The sequence below is a fragment of the Lutra lutra genome, chromosome 9, assembly GCF_902655055.1.
Source record: "Lutra lutra chromosome 9, mLutLut1.2, whole genome shotgun sequence".
Lineage (NCBI taxonomy): Eukaryota > Metazoa > Chordata > Mammalia > Carnivora > Mustelidae > Lutra > Lutra lutra.
Window position 1 is genome coordinate 2008868 of NC_062286.1, and position 11838 is coordinate 2020705.

The window sequence follows — 11838 nt, forward strand, 5'->3', positions numbered from 1 at the left end:
CTCTGGTCTTGCGGCAGGCAAGGCTGGGTGCAGCTCTAGGCGCCGAGTCCTCCTGCATTTGGACCATACGTCTGAAGCCAACAGGGGCAGCTCGGTGACTGTGAAGACAGAGAAGTCATACCGGAACTTGCCTTACTTCACTGCGTCATTCCCTGTGATCCCTTGTGTTCTAACTTAGTGAAATGGCTGCGACGGATTTTAGGGGCACCTGGCTGGCTCCGTGGGAGGAGCGTGTGACTCTTGATCTCAGGGTTGCGAGTTCCAGCCCCATGTTGGGTGTAGAGATGACAGAAATAAAAATGAAAAGCAGATTTTAGTTTGTACATTAAATATTTTACTGAATTTCAACGATGCCTTGAAGACTGAAATTTACTCTTTTTAGGGGCGTCTGGGTGGCTCAGTCGTCAAACATCTGCCTTCGGCTCAGGTCATGATTCCAGGGTCCTGGGATGGAGCCCCGCATCGGACTCCCTGCTCGGCGGGAAGCCTGCTTCTCCCTCTCCCACTCGCCGTTTGTGTTCCCTCTCTCGCTGTCTGTTGATAAAATCTTTAAAAAAAAAAAAAAGCAAAAACTAAACCAACAACTTTCTAAGGTTTAAAGAATTATTCTTTTAGATGTTAATGATTGATTTTAGGAGTTAGGAAGATAATGATGACCACGACATGGTGATAACTGCAAATACCGCTGACTGGGGAAGGATGCGAACCATAAGCCCCTCGGCATCACACATGTGGGGGGCGCCCCTGCCCCCCACTCGCCCCTAACACAGGCACCCAGGTTCCTACTGGTTGTGGGTCGTTCCCAGTCTCAGTCTGAACAGTTGCAGGAAATGCCCCCATGTGGCCCCAGTATCATGGTTACTGGGCAGAGGGCATTTCGACTGCAGTCTGTTCCGGAGACAAGGACCCTGGTATCTCCCTAAAGATGACCTGTTAGCAAGAACAATACCAGCAAAGTGTGGTAGCGGAGGACCAGCAGGTCCGCAGGGCTGTCAGTCACCTTCCTCAACCTCCGGAGGCCCTTGGTAATGGGGGCATGGTTACTGGTGTGCTACACCCGCAGAAGGGTTGTGGGACTTGTGGAGTGCATGGGATGAGCACACTGGAGGACCGAGGGTCGAAATGGAGTGCGTGCATGAATCCTGTTCCCCAGACCCCTCCCGTTCTCCCCCAGCCCTGACCTGTGCAGCTCACACACAAGGGACGACAAATTCCAGCTCTACAGTTTACTACCTGTATACGTTCGGTGAGTTGCCTCCAGTCTGTTCTCTCATTTGAAAACTGGAAATAATGACGCCGTGTGTGGGTGGGGGGGGCTGTGAACACTGCGTGCTGCTTCTATCTGGTCTGATACACTAGTGTGTTCCCAATGTCACGTTACTTCTTTCATCCTGTACATGCTTCGTGAAGGCTCATGAGAATGGTGTTGCTTTTGATGAAATATGTTGAAGATGAACAGATAATCAGTTTATGATAAAAATCAAGTGAACTTCTCTGTATCTTAAATATTAGTATTAGAACGATTACCTCTCATCCACCTGAAAGGACACTCATGTCTACAGATCGGATACTGCTACATGGGAAGAGTGACTGAGACCTTCCGGAAGCCAGTGACCTTGCTTCATTCTACGTGTGGGTTTTCACATTCTTCGCAGGCTTGCGACTTCACTTGCTTCCCATGCTCCCTACCCGCCACCGGGTAATGATTATGAAAACCCTGGCAGAAAGTGGTGGGGAGAAATGAAATCTTTTGCTAAATTCAATCCATTAATTCTTTTTTTTTAAAATTTTATTTATTTGAGGGAGAATGAGTGAGAGAGAGCATGAGAGAGGAGAAGGTCAGAGGGAGAAGCAGACTCCCCAAGGAGCTGGGAGCCCGATGTGGGACTTGATCCTGGAAGTCCGGGATCATGACCTGAGCCTAAGGCAGTCGCTCAACCAACTGAGCCACCCAGGCGCCCCAATCCATTAATTCTTGATCAGTCAGACAGGTCCATAAATTTGATTTACTTGCAAGGACTCCGTGGTAACTCTCCTTCTGTCACTTTGTCAGTAACAGGGAGCAGCTGTGTGGAAGGGAGTGGCTTTGCAGTCTGGGTGCACTCCTGTCTGACCTCTAGGCTTCTGCCTCAGGTGCTGACATTACACATCCCCCCACAGGGTCCCTTTAAATGGGGACTTTACGCAATGGAGAGCCAATATACATAAAGGGGAGCACAAGATAAACATCTTTGGTGTTTAACTGCACCCCCACCCCTGCGATATTCTGTCCTGGACCAGAACCACCCCGGCAGTCTCTTGGTTCCTCTAGGACGAAACTGTAGATTCCCTAATTCATTTCCTTCATGCTGAAAGGGATCTTTCTTGGTTCCCTGTTACTACATCTACTGCAATTCCTCACGACATCTGGCCCCGTTACTCACTGTGGTCCCTGGATCAGTCTCACGGGCATAATCTGGGAGCAAGTTACAAGTGTAAAATATGGAGCCCCAGCCAGAACTTCTGAATCAGAATCTGTATCTTCCAATGATTACCAGGTGATTCCTTTGCATGTTAAAATTGGAGAAACATTGATTTTTAAAAAATACTAATTTTGTGTTTTAGTGACAAATGAATACATAGTTGGGGAATTCAGGACATGACATGTTTGATTTCAAGTAAGCATTTTCTTTAAATAGCTGAAGATTTATGTAATTGTGATGTAAAACATGAGACTCAAATTGCAATTACATTGTTTATAATTATACATATTGGTGTCTTTTATGAAACAATTCTAGTAGGATTCAGACAATCTGAAAATAAAGTAAACCTATGGAAAAATTTCCACTTGAAATGCTGGATAGGATTTAAAGGTATAATATATAACATATTTCCCAGGTATTTAAAAATTTGATTTTATATACTCTGATCATACTTTATAACATCTCTGATTGGCTTTAAGAAGTTTCAACTGGATTAGCATTAAATACGTACGTTTACCCAAAGTCTTCTGAGAAATCGAAGTTCCACATTTATGACTTTCTTTTATGACCTTATTTATTTATTTGACAAAGAGAGATCACAAGGAGGCAGAGAGGCAGGCAGAGAGAGAGGAGAGAAGCAGGCTCCCTGCTGAGCAGAGAGCCCGATGCAGGGCTCGATCCCAGGACCCTGGGATCATGACCTGAGCTGAAGGCAGAGGCTTAAGCCACTGAACCACCCAGATGCCCCAAGATTTATGACTTTTTTGAGATTTGAGGGAGCGAGAACATACACATGCAAGTGTTGGGGGGAAGGGACAGAGGGAGAAGGAGAGAGGGTTGTGTAAGAGATATAAAATTCCTGTTCTGTGACACTTTTTTTAAATTCTCCTCCTAGAAAGAACTATAAGGTTATAGATACACAAGGCAGGCTAGTAAATCAGTCACAGGAACTTAAGAACACTTACTGAAGATCATCATACCAGTTATGAAGTCCAACGCGGCCTCAAGAGGACCTCCATGAGGTACACTTGTGCCAAGATTCTGGTCTCTAATACCATTTTTCCAATAAAAGGAACCAAGGCTTTTTGGAGAAGAGGTTAATCCCATGTCTGAGAATGGTATAAAACTAGCTTGGGTTACCTTGTGCTAGAAAAGCAAGATGTTCAGAGATGAAGAAGCTCATTTAAAAGGGGCTAATGGGGGCGCCTGGATGGCTCAGTGGGTTAAGCCGCTGCCTTCGGCTCAGGTCATGATCTCAGAGTCCTGGGATGGAGCCCCGCATCGGGCTCTCTGCTCAGCAGGGAGCCTGCTTCCTCCTCTCTCTGCCTGCCTCTCTGCCTGCTTGTGATCTCTCTGTCAAATAAATAAATAAAATCTTAAAAAAAAATAATAAAAAAAAAAAAGGGGGCTAATGTCCACAATCCTAACAGGCTAAGAAAAACCCACGTGATCCTATTGATTAATGCATAAGAAACAGCTGACATAATATCACTCAAGATAAACTCTCAGGAAAATAGGGATAGAGGGGATCTTCCCCAACCTGATAAAGCACATCCACAGAGAAACCTAATGCCAACGTCACACCCGTGATGGACAATGCTCTCCCTGCGATGGGGCACAGGCGAGGAGGTCCGCTCTGACCACTGCTACTCGGCAAAGCATTGGAAAGCATAAGAACCCACGGAATTCAGCTCCCACGCTACTTTGCCGTGTGGCAGGGATGAAGGCCAGGCATGTAGCAAGGACACCGAGACGACACGGTTCAGCACGCATGCGCACAAGGACTCGCGCAGCTGAGACGGGAGGAGCAGCTGTACTTTTCTTTCCATAACAAGCTTCAGGTTGGCGCTTCACTTTGCAAGGAGACAGCGGCTTTCTCTTCTTTCTGGCATTACCGAAACATATCTAACTTTACAAATATGACGAACGTGGGGCACCCGGGTGGCTCCGTGGGCTAAGCATCTGCTTTCTACTCAGGTCATGAACCTGGGGTGGGGGATGGATCCGCACCAGGCTGCCTGCTCAGCGGGGAGCCTGCTTCTCCCTCTGCTTCTCGCCCTGCTCAGGCTCTTTCAAATAAGTGAGTAAAATCCTTAAAAGAAAAGCTGATGAATCAATAGGACCTGTCACCTAGTGTAGTGTTTCCAGCATCTTCTAGTGGTTGGCCTGTAGGGGACAGTGACTGCTGAATCTGAGAGATGAGGAGACTGAACCTCAAGCGGATGAAATCCTGCGACCACAGGCAGAGAATCTGACACAAGTAGTTCCCCGTCTGGAAGGGTCTTCTCCCCGGTAAAGAGTTCCTCCTTCTCTTCCACACTTCAGGTTGATTCCCTCTCTTGCAAAACCTTCCCCGACTTCTTAAAGCATGAAATCGCCTCGTCCCCTTTGATGTGGGAAACAAAGGCAAAATAAAAACTAAACTTCCCTACTACTGGCAGCCCACCGACAAGTCCTTCAAACAGGGAGAAGGGCTTTCCTCTGGGAGCCTGGCTGCCTGGACACTTCGCTGAGGACAAAGTTGGCCTGACCCCCCAGAATCCTGGGTCAGGTTTAAACATACAGGAATTCCTTTGGAATTCCCCCCAATCCACATGCTGACAATCACCCCCAAGCACACGGCTCACTGGTGCACATCGGAAGGGTCTCATGACTCGGGTTTTAGCAGACCCTAATAAATGACCCCTTCTCATCAGGAGCTGCGCCTGCAGGTCCCGGAAACCTGCTTGCAAACGTCTGAGAGCCTGCGGCTACTCCACCCCACCCGAACGTCTGTAACGGGCCGCTCACGACCCCGCGGCAGCTCTCCGCCCTTAGGTCCTGTCCCTGTGCTTTAACAAATTCCCCTTCTCGCACCAAAGCTGTCTCGAGAATTCCTTCCTGGTCTCGGCCCCGGGCCCAGCGTTTCCAGCCCCTCGCCCAGCCGACTGCGGTGCGCGCCCGCGCTTCGTCACTGCGCAGGCCGACCTGACCTCTCCGCGAGCAAGGATGCGGCCTCGCCGCGCGCCCCGCGCAGGGCTAGCAGAGCACGGACGTGACACACCGCTCGCGAACCCCGGTTCAGGTCCTCTCGAGGGCACAGTCCGTGCGCACGCGGGAGCGTGACGCGGCAGCGCGGCAGAGGCGGGCACACTTCCGGTCAGCGCGCTCTGACGGCAGCGGGGTCTCCGCGCCCTCCCCCAAGCTCCCCGCGTGCCGGCCTGACGTCTGCCCATCTGCACAGACCCCCTCTGGCACTGGCCCCTGCGCTCGTCGGGGACCCGCCTCCCCCCGCCCCGAGCCGGCGCCGTGGGGGACAGCGGACGCCCCGCACCTGCCCGCCGACGGCCGACGGTTTACGGCCTGAAAAGCACGGCCAGTCGTAAAGCACTTCGCCTCCGAGGCGCCCTAACAGACGTCAGGCCAATGGGTTCTCCACGGGCACAAATGGATTCCGAGTCTCTGGCTCCTTCCATGGCTTCAGCGGGGAAAAGAGTCCTCGAGTTAACTGAGTGTTTTTTAAACGTGGTCTTCGGGACGGAGTTGTTTTTCGCGGGTCCCCGACCCCGCCCAGACACCGGCCCCGCCCGGCCGCCCGACGCCTGTCCGGAACTTGCGCCGCTGCCGAGCCACGCCAGCCAACCACAGCCGACAGGAAACGCGGCGGACGGAGGAGCGTTTCCAACGCACCGGTCCCCCGGAGCCTCTTCCTGGGACTGTCTAGGCTTCGACCGCTTTTCACTCGTCTTTCCGGTTTCTCTACTCGCACTGTTCCCGCCTCTTCCCTTTCGCCGTCGGGATTTGAGGAGCTGTCGCGAGACTTAGGCCTCTTCCTAGGCCGGCACCCTCACCAAGGTAGGCGGGCGGCCTTCTCGCTGTTGGACTTTTCGTCCCACTCTGAGGAAAACACGTTTCGGAGTTCGGTCTCCATGGTCGGGTCCTGCTCACCCGGCGGGGATACCGCCGATTACCCGGCCTGTGTCCCCCGATGGCTTCTGCGGGGTGGCGCCGGGCCGGGCTGGGGGCCGGCGGGGGCCGGCGGCTGCGGGCGGCGGCCTCAGCGGGGACGCTGTGTGCTTGCAGGAGAAGGCCATGTTCAGTTCGAGCGCGAAGATCGTGAAGCCCAACGGCGAGAAGCCGGACGAGTTCGAGTCCGGCATCTCCCAGGTGAGGGGCAGGGCCGGCGTCCGGGCGGCGTGTCCCCCTCCCCGACCGCGGCTCGAGTGTCCCCGGCGGCGTGTCCCCCTCCCCGACCCGCAGCAGCGGGAGTCCGGCGCGCGCGACCCGCGGGGAGCTGGGTGCGCCGGTCCCCCGCCGGCCGAGCGCGCGCTGAGGCGGCTCCGCTGCTCCCCGCAGGCGCTGCTGGAGCTGGAGATGAACTCCGACCTCAAGGCGCAGCTCCGGGAGCTCAACATCACGGCCGCCAAGGTGAGGCGCCCGCCGGGAGGCGCTGCTCGTGCGGACGCCCGCGGCCCGGCCCGGAGCACGTGTGCGCGCCCGGCGGGCGGCGCGGGGTCGCGCGGGGCTGTGAGAGGAGGGCGCGGGCGGGGGCGTCCGCCGCGCTCCGCGGTGTCTCCCGCACGTCCGCACGCGCCTCGGGTCGGGCTGCGGCGCTGGGGGGCCGCTGCTGTCCGGCCGCCCGCGTCTGGGTCGGGGCGGAGGCGTGGGCGCGGGGTCGGCAGGACCGCGGGTCCGCGGGAGGTGACGGCGGCTGCGCTCCTCCCGCAGGAGATCGAGGTCGGCGGCGGCCGGAAGGCGATCATCATCTTCGTCCCCGTCCCTCAGCTGAAGTCGTTCCAGAAGATCCAGGTGCGGCTGGTCCGCGAGCTGGAGAAGAAGTTCAGCGGGAAGCACGTCGTCTTCATCGCCCAGGTGTCCCGTGGCGGGCGGACCCCGGGGTGGGCGACCGTGGCCCGAGCGCGAGGACGGAAGTGCGGTTTGGTGTCTCACTGGAGCCGGAGTGGGGGTGCTGGGTCGGAGCGCGGTTTGCTGCCGGCCCCGCGCGTGACCCGCCCGTGACCCGCCCGTGCGACGGGCCGCGGCTGTGCGCGTGGGGCGCCCGCGGATGCTGAGCGTGTGAGCGCGGACCCGGCCTCGCGCGCGCTGTCTGTGGGAGGGGGGGCCGGACTGCCGACGGGCTCGAGGGGTCCCGCTCTGCCGGCGGGCGGTGGGCCTGGCGGGGCGCAGGGGCGCGGGCGTCGGACCGCGCAGGACGTGGGGAAGCTGGGAAGCACCTCACCGGCGCTCCCGGAGCTTGTTTGCTCGCGGTGGTGACCTTCCCAGACCGGGGTGTGTCCTGTGACTGCTTCTGTGTTTCCTTTTAAAGCTGCTGGGCAGTTCTGAGCTTTCCTCCCACTTAAGGTTTTCCTCTTTTCCGTGGTAATTTTTACCTTGCAGAGGAGAATTCTGCCTAAGCCAACTCGAAAAAGCCGGACAAAAAACAAGCAAAAGCGCCCCAGGAGGTGAGTATTTCATCCGCGCCCAAGGGTGCACCGCAGGGCGCCTGGGGGGCGCAGTGGCGTAAGCGTCCGACTGTCCGACTCGATCTCAGCGCAGGTCTCCGTCCCGCGTCGCGCCCTCAGGCCCTGTGCGGCCGCTCTAGCTGCGGGGCTCCATGCTGAGCGTGGAGGCTGCTGTGAAAAACAGGCGCTGTAGCCGTCTGTGAGCGACTCTGGGTTTGCGCGCGGCGTTTCTGTAGGAGCTGCGCACTGGGTTTCCGGAAGGAAAGCCCCAGTTTAGGAAAACCTTTTGTGTGGGGATTTTTACTGACTAACCTGGTTTTCTCTGTAATTACGTATGTTTGAAAACTCCAGAGGCAAGAATCACGTGTACTTACAAGGGAGTAAAGACGAGGTAGCTGCGGTCTCGACCGGAGACGCTTCGTTCTTCTCTGTGGGCCAAGGCTGCGGACACTGCGCGGTTCATGCAGCGCCGAGGCCCTGAGCGCTCCGGGCGTCGTGCGGCTGCGCTGGGAGGGCTCTTTGCTTGGTTCTGCCCTGAGTTAAGGCCGAGAAGTGAGGCGGATTTTCCTGTTGCTGACGTTCCAGGTTGAAAGGGCTCCCGCGACCGTAGACGCCGTAGACGCCGTGTCCTTTAAGCTCGACCTACGACAGGCTATTTGGCGTGAACTCAGGTGCTGCGGTCCTTGGCTTCCTGAGCTGGGCCTTGCGGTGTTGCGTGGAAGCGTGGTTCCCCACACGGGTCACTGATCCCTGCGGGGCCTGCCCTGTGGGCCAGCCTGGGAGGAAGTGGACTAGCGTCCGGGCCGCTGCACGGGCAGCCGTCTCCGCGAGTCTGCACTTGGTATTGCTTCTCCTGAGAGGATGAGGCAAAGGGACGCAGGGCCCGGAGAAGTGCCGACTCAGCGACTGCCGGTAGCGCGGGGATTTCTAACACCCCGTCTTGCTTGCGAACCACGGGGAGGTCGTGGTGGGGCTCCTGCGGGCAGATGTCTCCTGAGAAGGGTGGTGGGGAGACTGGAAGGACGGGAGCCGGGGTTCTGGAACTTGAGTCGTCCGGTGCAGTCCTCGAACCTGCTTTATGGGCAGTTGGCGTAGCGTAAGAACTGAGGGATCTTTGGGTATCCTGGATAGTTTGTGAGGAGACAGTTAAGAACATCTAGTCTGTTAGAGGCCGAGTTCCTGCTTCGAGTATGAAAACCCTTGCTTTGCCTCCAGCGGAGTGGCCCATCCACAGCCTCTCTTCCCAAACTTGTGTTTTCCACATGCGCTCGGGGGACGGCTTGCCTGGGTTCCTGGTGGCCTACTCTGCGCTTCGGGGGCCTTCTGTCGAAGCTCTGGGCGGCAGGCGCGGCGGTTCCGCCGCTTCTCACTGCCTGCAGACCTCTGCTCCGTCTTCAGTCCTTCACGTCTCCTGCGGGGACAGGTCCTGACATTGACTGGTTTTGGCTTCCAGTCTCCGCAGCGTTCCCGCTTCTTTCCGTCTGAGGCCTTCAGCTCTGCGGCTGGTGATGAGTACTTGTGTGGCCTTGACTTCCCCTCGTTAGAGCTGATGTGGGAATCTGAGAGGAGAGGCTCAGGCTGGCTTTGATGGCGCGTGGGTTTGTTTTAAAGGAGACGGTTGACAAACTTCCGTGTTTGTGTGCCTTCCTGGCGATCCACGGGTAGCAGCGGTCAGTCGGGCCATCTGTGTCGTTTGCCTTCCGGAAGGTGATGGAGGCTTTGGGAAGTGGATTTCCCTTGAGCTTGTGCAGCTGTAAGACCTTCGCAGGTGTTTGAGAGCCTCCAGAGAGTGTGTAGGAGCTGCCGGATCTGAGAGGCGAACGCCGCGACCATCTGCTGAGCGTGACCCGTTGTGGATGAGTGCTTACTGCAGGGCAGGTCCGGAAGCACTGGGAGGAACCACCTCTTCACGCTGTCATTCTTGGCATCTTGGTGGACACGGCAGATACCCCCAAAGCTTGGAATTGGTCGAATCTTGCTGTTGCCGTGCAGCCAGATGGGTTTTGAACTTGAAGTGCCACCAGGAGAGGAGGAGGTCACAGCGGCAGTTTATGTGATGGGGTGAAGATGGAGTTCCAGGTGGGGCCGCCATCGCAGAGCGGGTGACGGAGCAGTGCGTCCCTTGTCCTAGGGAACAAGGAGGAGCCTTGGAGGTGTTTTGGAGGCCATGGAGAGCTCTTAAAGGGTCTTTTCCTAGTAACATGCTGTGATCATAGGTTGTTGTTTTTTTTTTTTTTTAAGATTTTTTATCTATTCATTTGACAGACAGAGATCACAAGCAGGCAGAGAGGCAGGCAGAGAGAGAGAGAGGAGGAAGCAGGCTCCCCGCTGAGCAGAGAGCCCGATGCAGGGCTCGATCCCAGGACCCTGAGATCATGACCTGAGCCGAAGGCAGAGGCTTAACCCACTGAGCCACCCAGGCGCCCCCTGATCAGGTTTTTAAATGAACTTGGCAGCCTTGGAGGGGGTGGTTTTGGAGATGAGCGCGTCATAAAGAAGCTTCTGCAGCAGTTAAGTTGAGAAATCGTGAGTGGAGAGAAACCCGAAGAGCACCTGACAGGGGAATCCCTCGTGAGCCTCCGTTCCCTGGAGACGGTCGCCTGGGACTTGGTGTGTCGTCTGTACGGTGTCGTGGTTAACATACCCTGCGCTTTCAGAACAAATCAGTAGGGGGTTTGTTACCCTGCCTAGCGTGGCAGCGGCTCTCGTCTGATGCGTTAAATGTACGTGGCCTCTTTGAAAACTGGCGTTAATTTGGTTTCAGAAACCTCGGGTTTGCTGTTGACGTTTTGACTTTGGAGGGGCTCCGCGGAGGGCAGGTCTTCCTCAGCGTCTTATTCTGTCGCCATGTTCTTTAGCCGCACTCTGACAGCTGTGCATGACGCGATCCTGGAGGACTTGGTGTTCCCGAGCGAGATTGTGGGCAAGAGAATCCGTGTGAAACTGGACGGCAGCCGGCTCATCAAGGTCCATTTGGATAAAGCGCAGCAGAACAACGTGGAGCACAAGGTAAGGGGCGGCGGCGTTGCCGGAGGCCGTGCGCGGGAGGGGGAGGCAGCACGACCCGACTCCACGCGCCGCCAGGTCCAGTAAGAGTGACCTCAGCCCGCCCTCTCCCATCCGGACCTCTGCCCGCTTCCCTGCAGGTTGTAGGCCGGGTTTTATAGTGGGGGTTGTTGTGACAATCGGAGTTCTCTGCCTTTTAAATTGAGAGGAAAGTTAGAAGTAAAGTGATTCCTTTTAGTAAGATGTTACATTCTTTGGGGGTGGGATCTTGGTAGTGTTAGAATCTGAGAGGACTGTCCCCTCGCGTCCTTCCTGGTGAAGTGTTGCTAATGTGGACAGCCCCTGGGCCCCTCACGGACTCTTGTCTGCGTGGCCCGGAGGAGCGCCATGCTGCGGCTCCGGGATGTGACTAGAGCCCTGTCCGTAGCGCTGGGGGTGAGCCCGTCCCCAGGCTTGTATATTCCTTGTCTCGTCAGTCCCTGGTTGCTGAGGGGAGAAGCCACACAGGGCACAGCCTCACAAAACCATTAGGCTTCAAGCGGAATGTGTGTTTAAAAGTTTTGTGATGAATTTCTTCTTTCCTTGTAGGTTGAAACTTTTTCTGGCGTCTATAAGAAGCTCACAGGCAAGGATGTTAACTTTGAGTTCCCCGAGTTTCAGTTGTGAACAAAAATGATTAAATAAAACTTTGACAGTATTCGGTTTGAGGTGTGATTTTCAAAAGTTCAGAGATGTCGTCGTATAGCCGTCTACATAGCCAGCAGCTCCCTGTGAAGCTGGGAGATCTTGAACAGAGAGGGTGCCTGTGGGATGTACCAGGCAGTCAGATGCATGGGAGGGATACACTTGTATCCAGGGGTGTTGTAATGGGTACAGTCCTGTGACATTGGCCCAGGTGGCTGAGTATTGGCACTTGGACAAGTTCAACC

General features: G+C 55.6%; 1 protein-coding gene and 1 long non-coding RNA gene across 2 annotated transcripts; one reads left to right on the plus strand and one right to left on the minus strand.

The window, feature by feature from the left end:
* Positions 1 to 936: 936 nt before the first annotated feature.
* Positions 937 to 6101, minus strand: LOC125108250 (uncharacterized). The gene is made up of 3 exons (XR_007129854.1): positions 4593 to 6101; positions 1528 to 1717; positions 937 to 1429 (listed from the first exon to the last, which is right to left on the minus strand). It is a non-coding gene; the product is annotated as an uncharacterized LOC125108250 (long non-coding RNA).
* A 133-nt stretch (positions 6102 to 6234) lies between these two features.
* RPS7 (ribosomal protein S7) lies at positions 6235 to 11606 on the plus strand. The gene is made up of 7 exons (XM_047743772.1): positions 6235 to 6297; positions 6523 to 6608; positions 6798 to 6869; positions 7170 to 7313; positions 7839 to 7903; positions 10762 to 10912; positions 11498 to 11606. Exons 2-7 carry the CDS (start codon positions 6534 to 6536, stop codon positions 11573 to 11575), a joined length of 585 nt encoding a protein of 194 aa, XP_047599728.1. The 5' UTR covers positions 6235 to 6297; positions 6523 to 6533; the 3' UTR covers positions 11576 to 11606.
* The last annotated feature ends 232 nt before the right edge of the window (positions 11607 to 11838 follow it).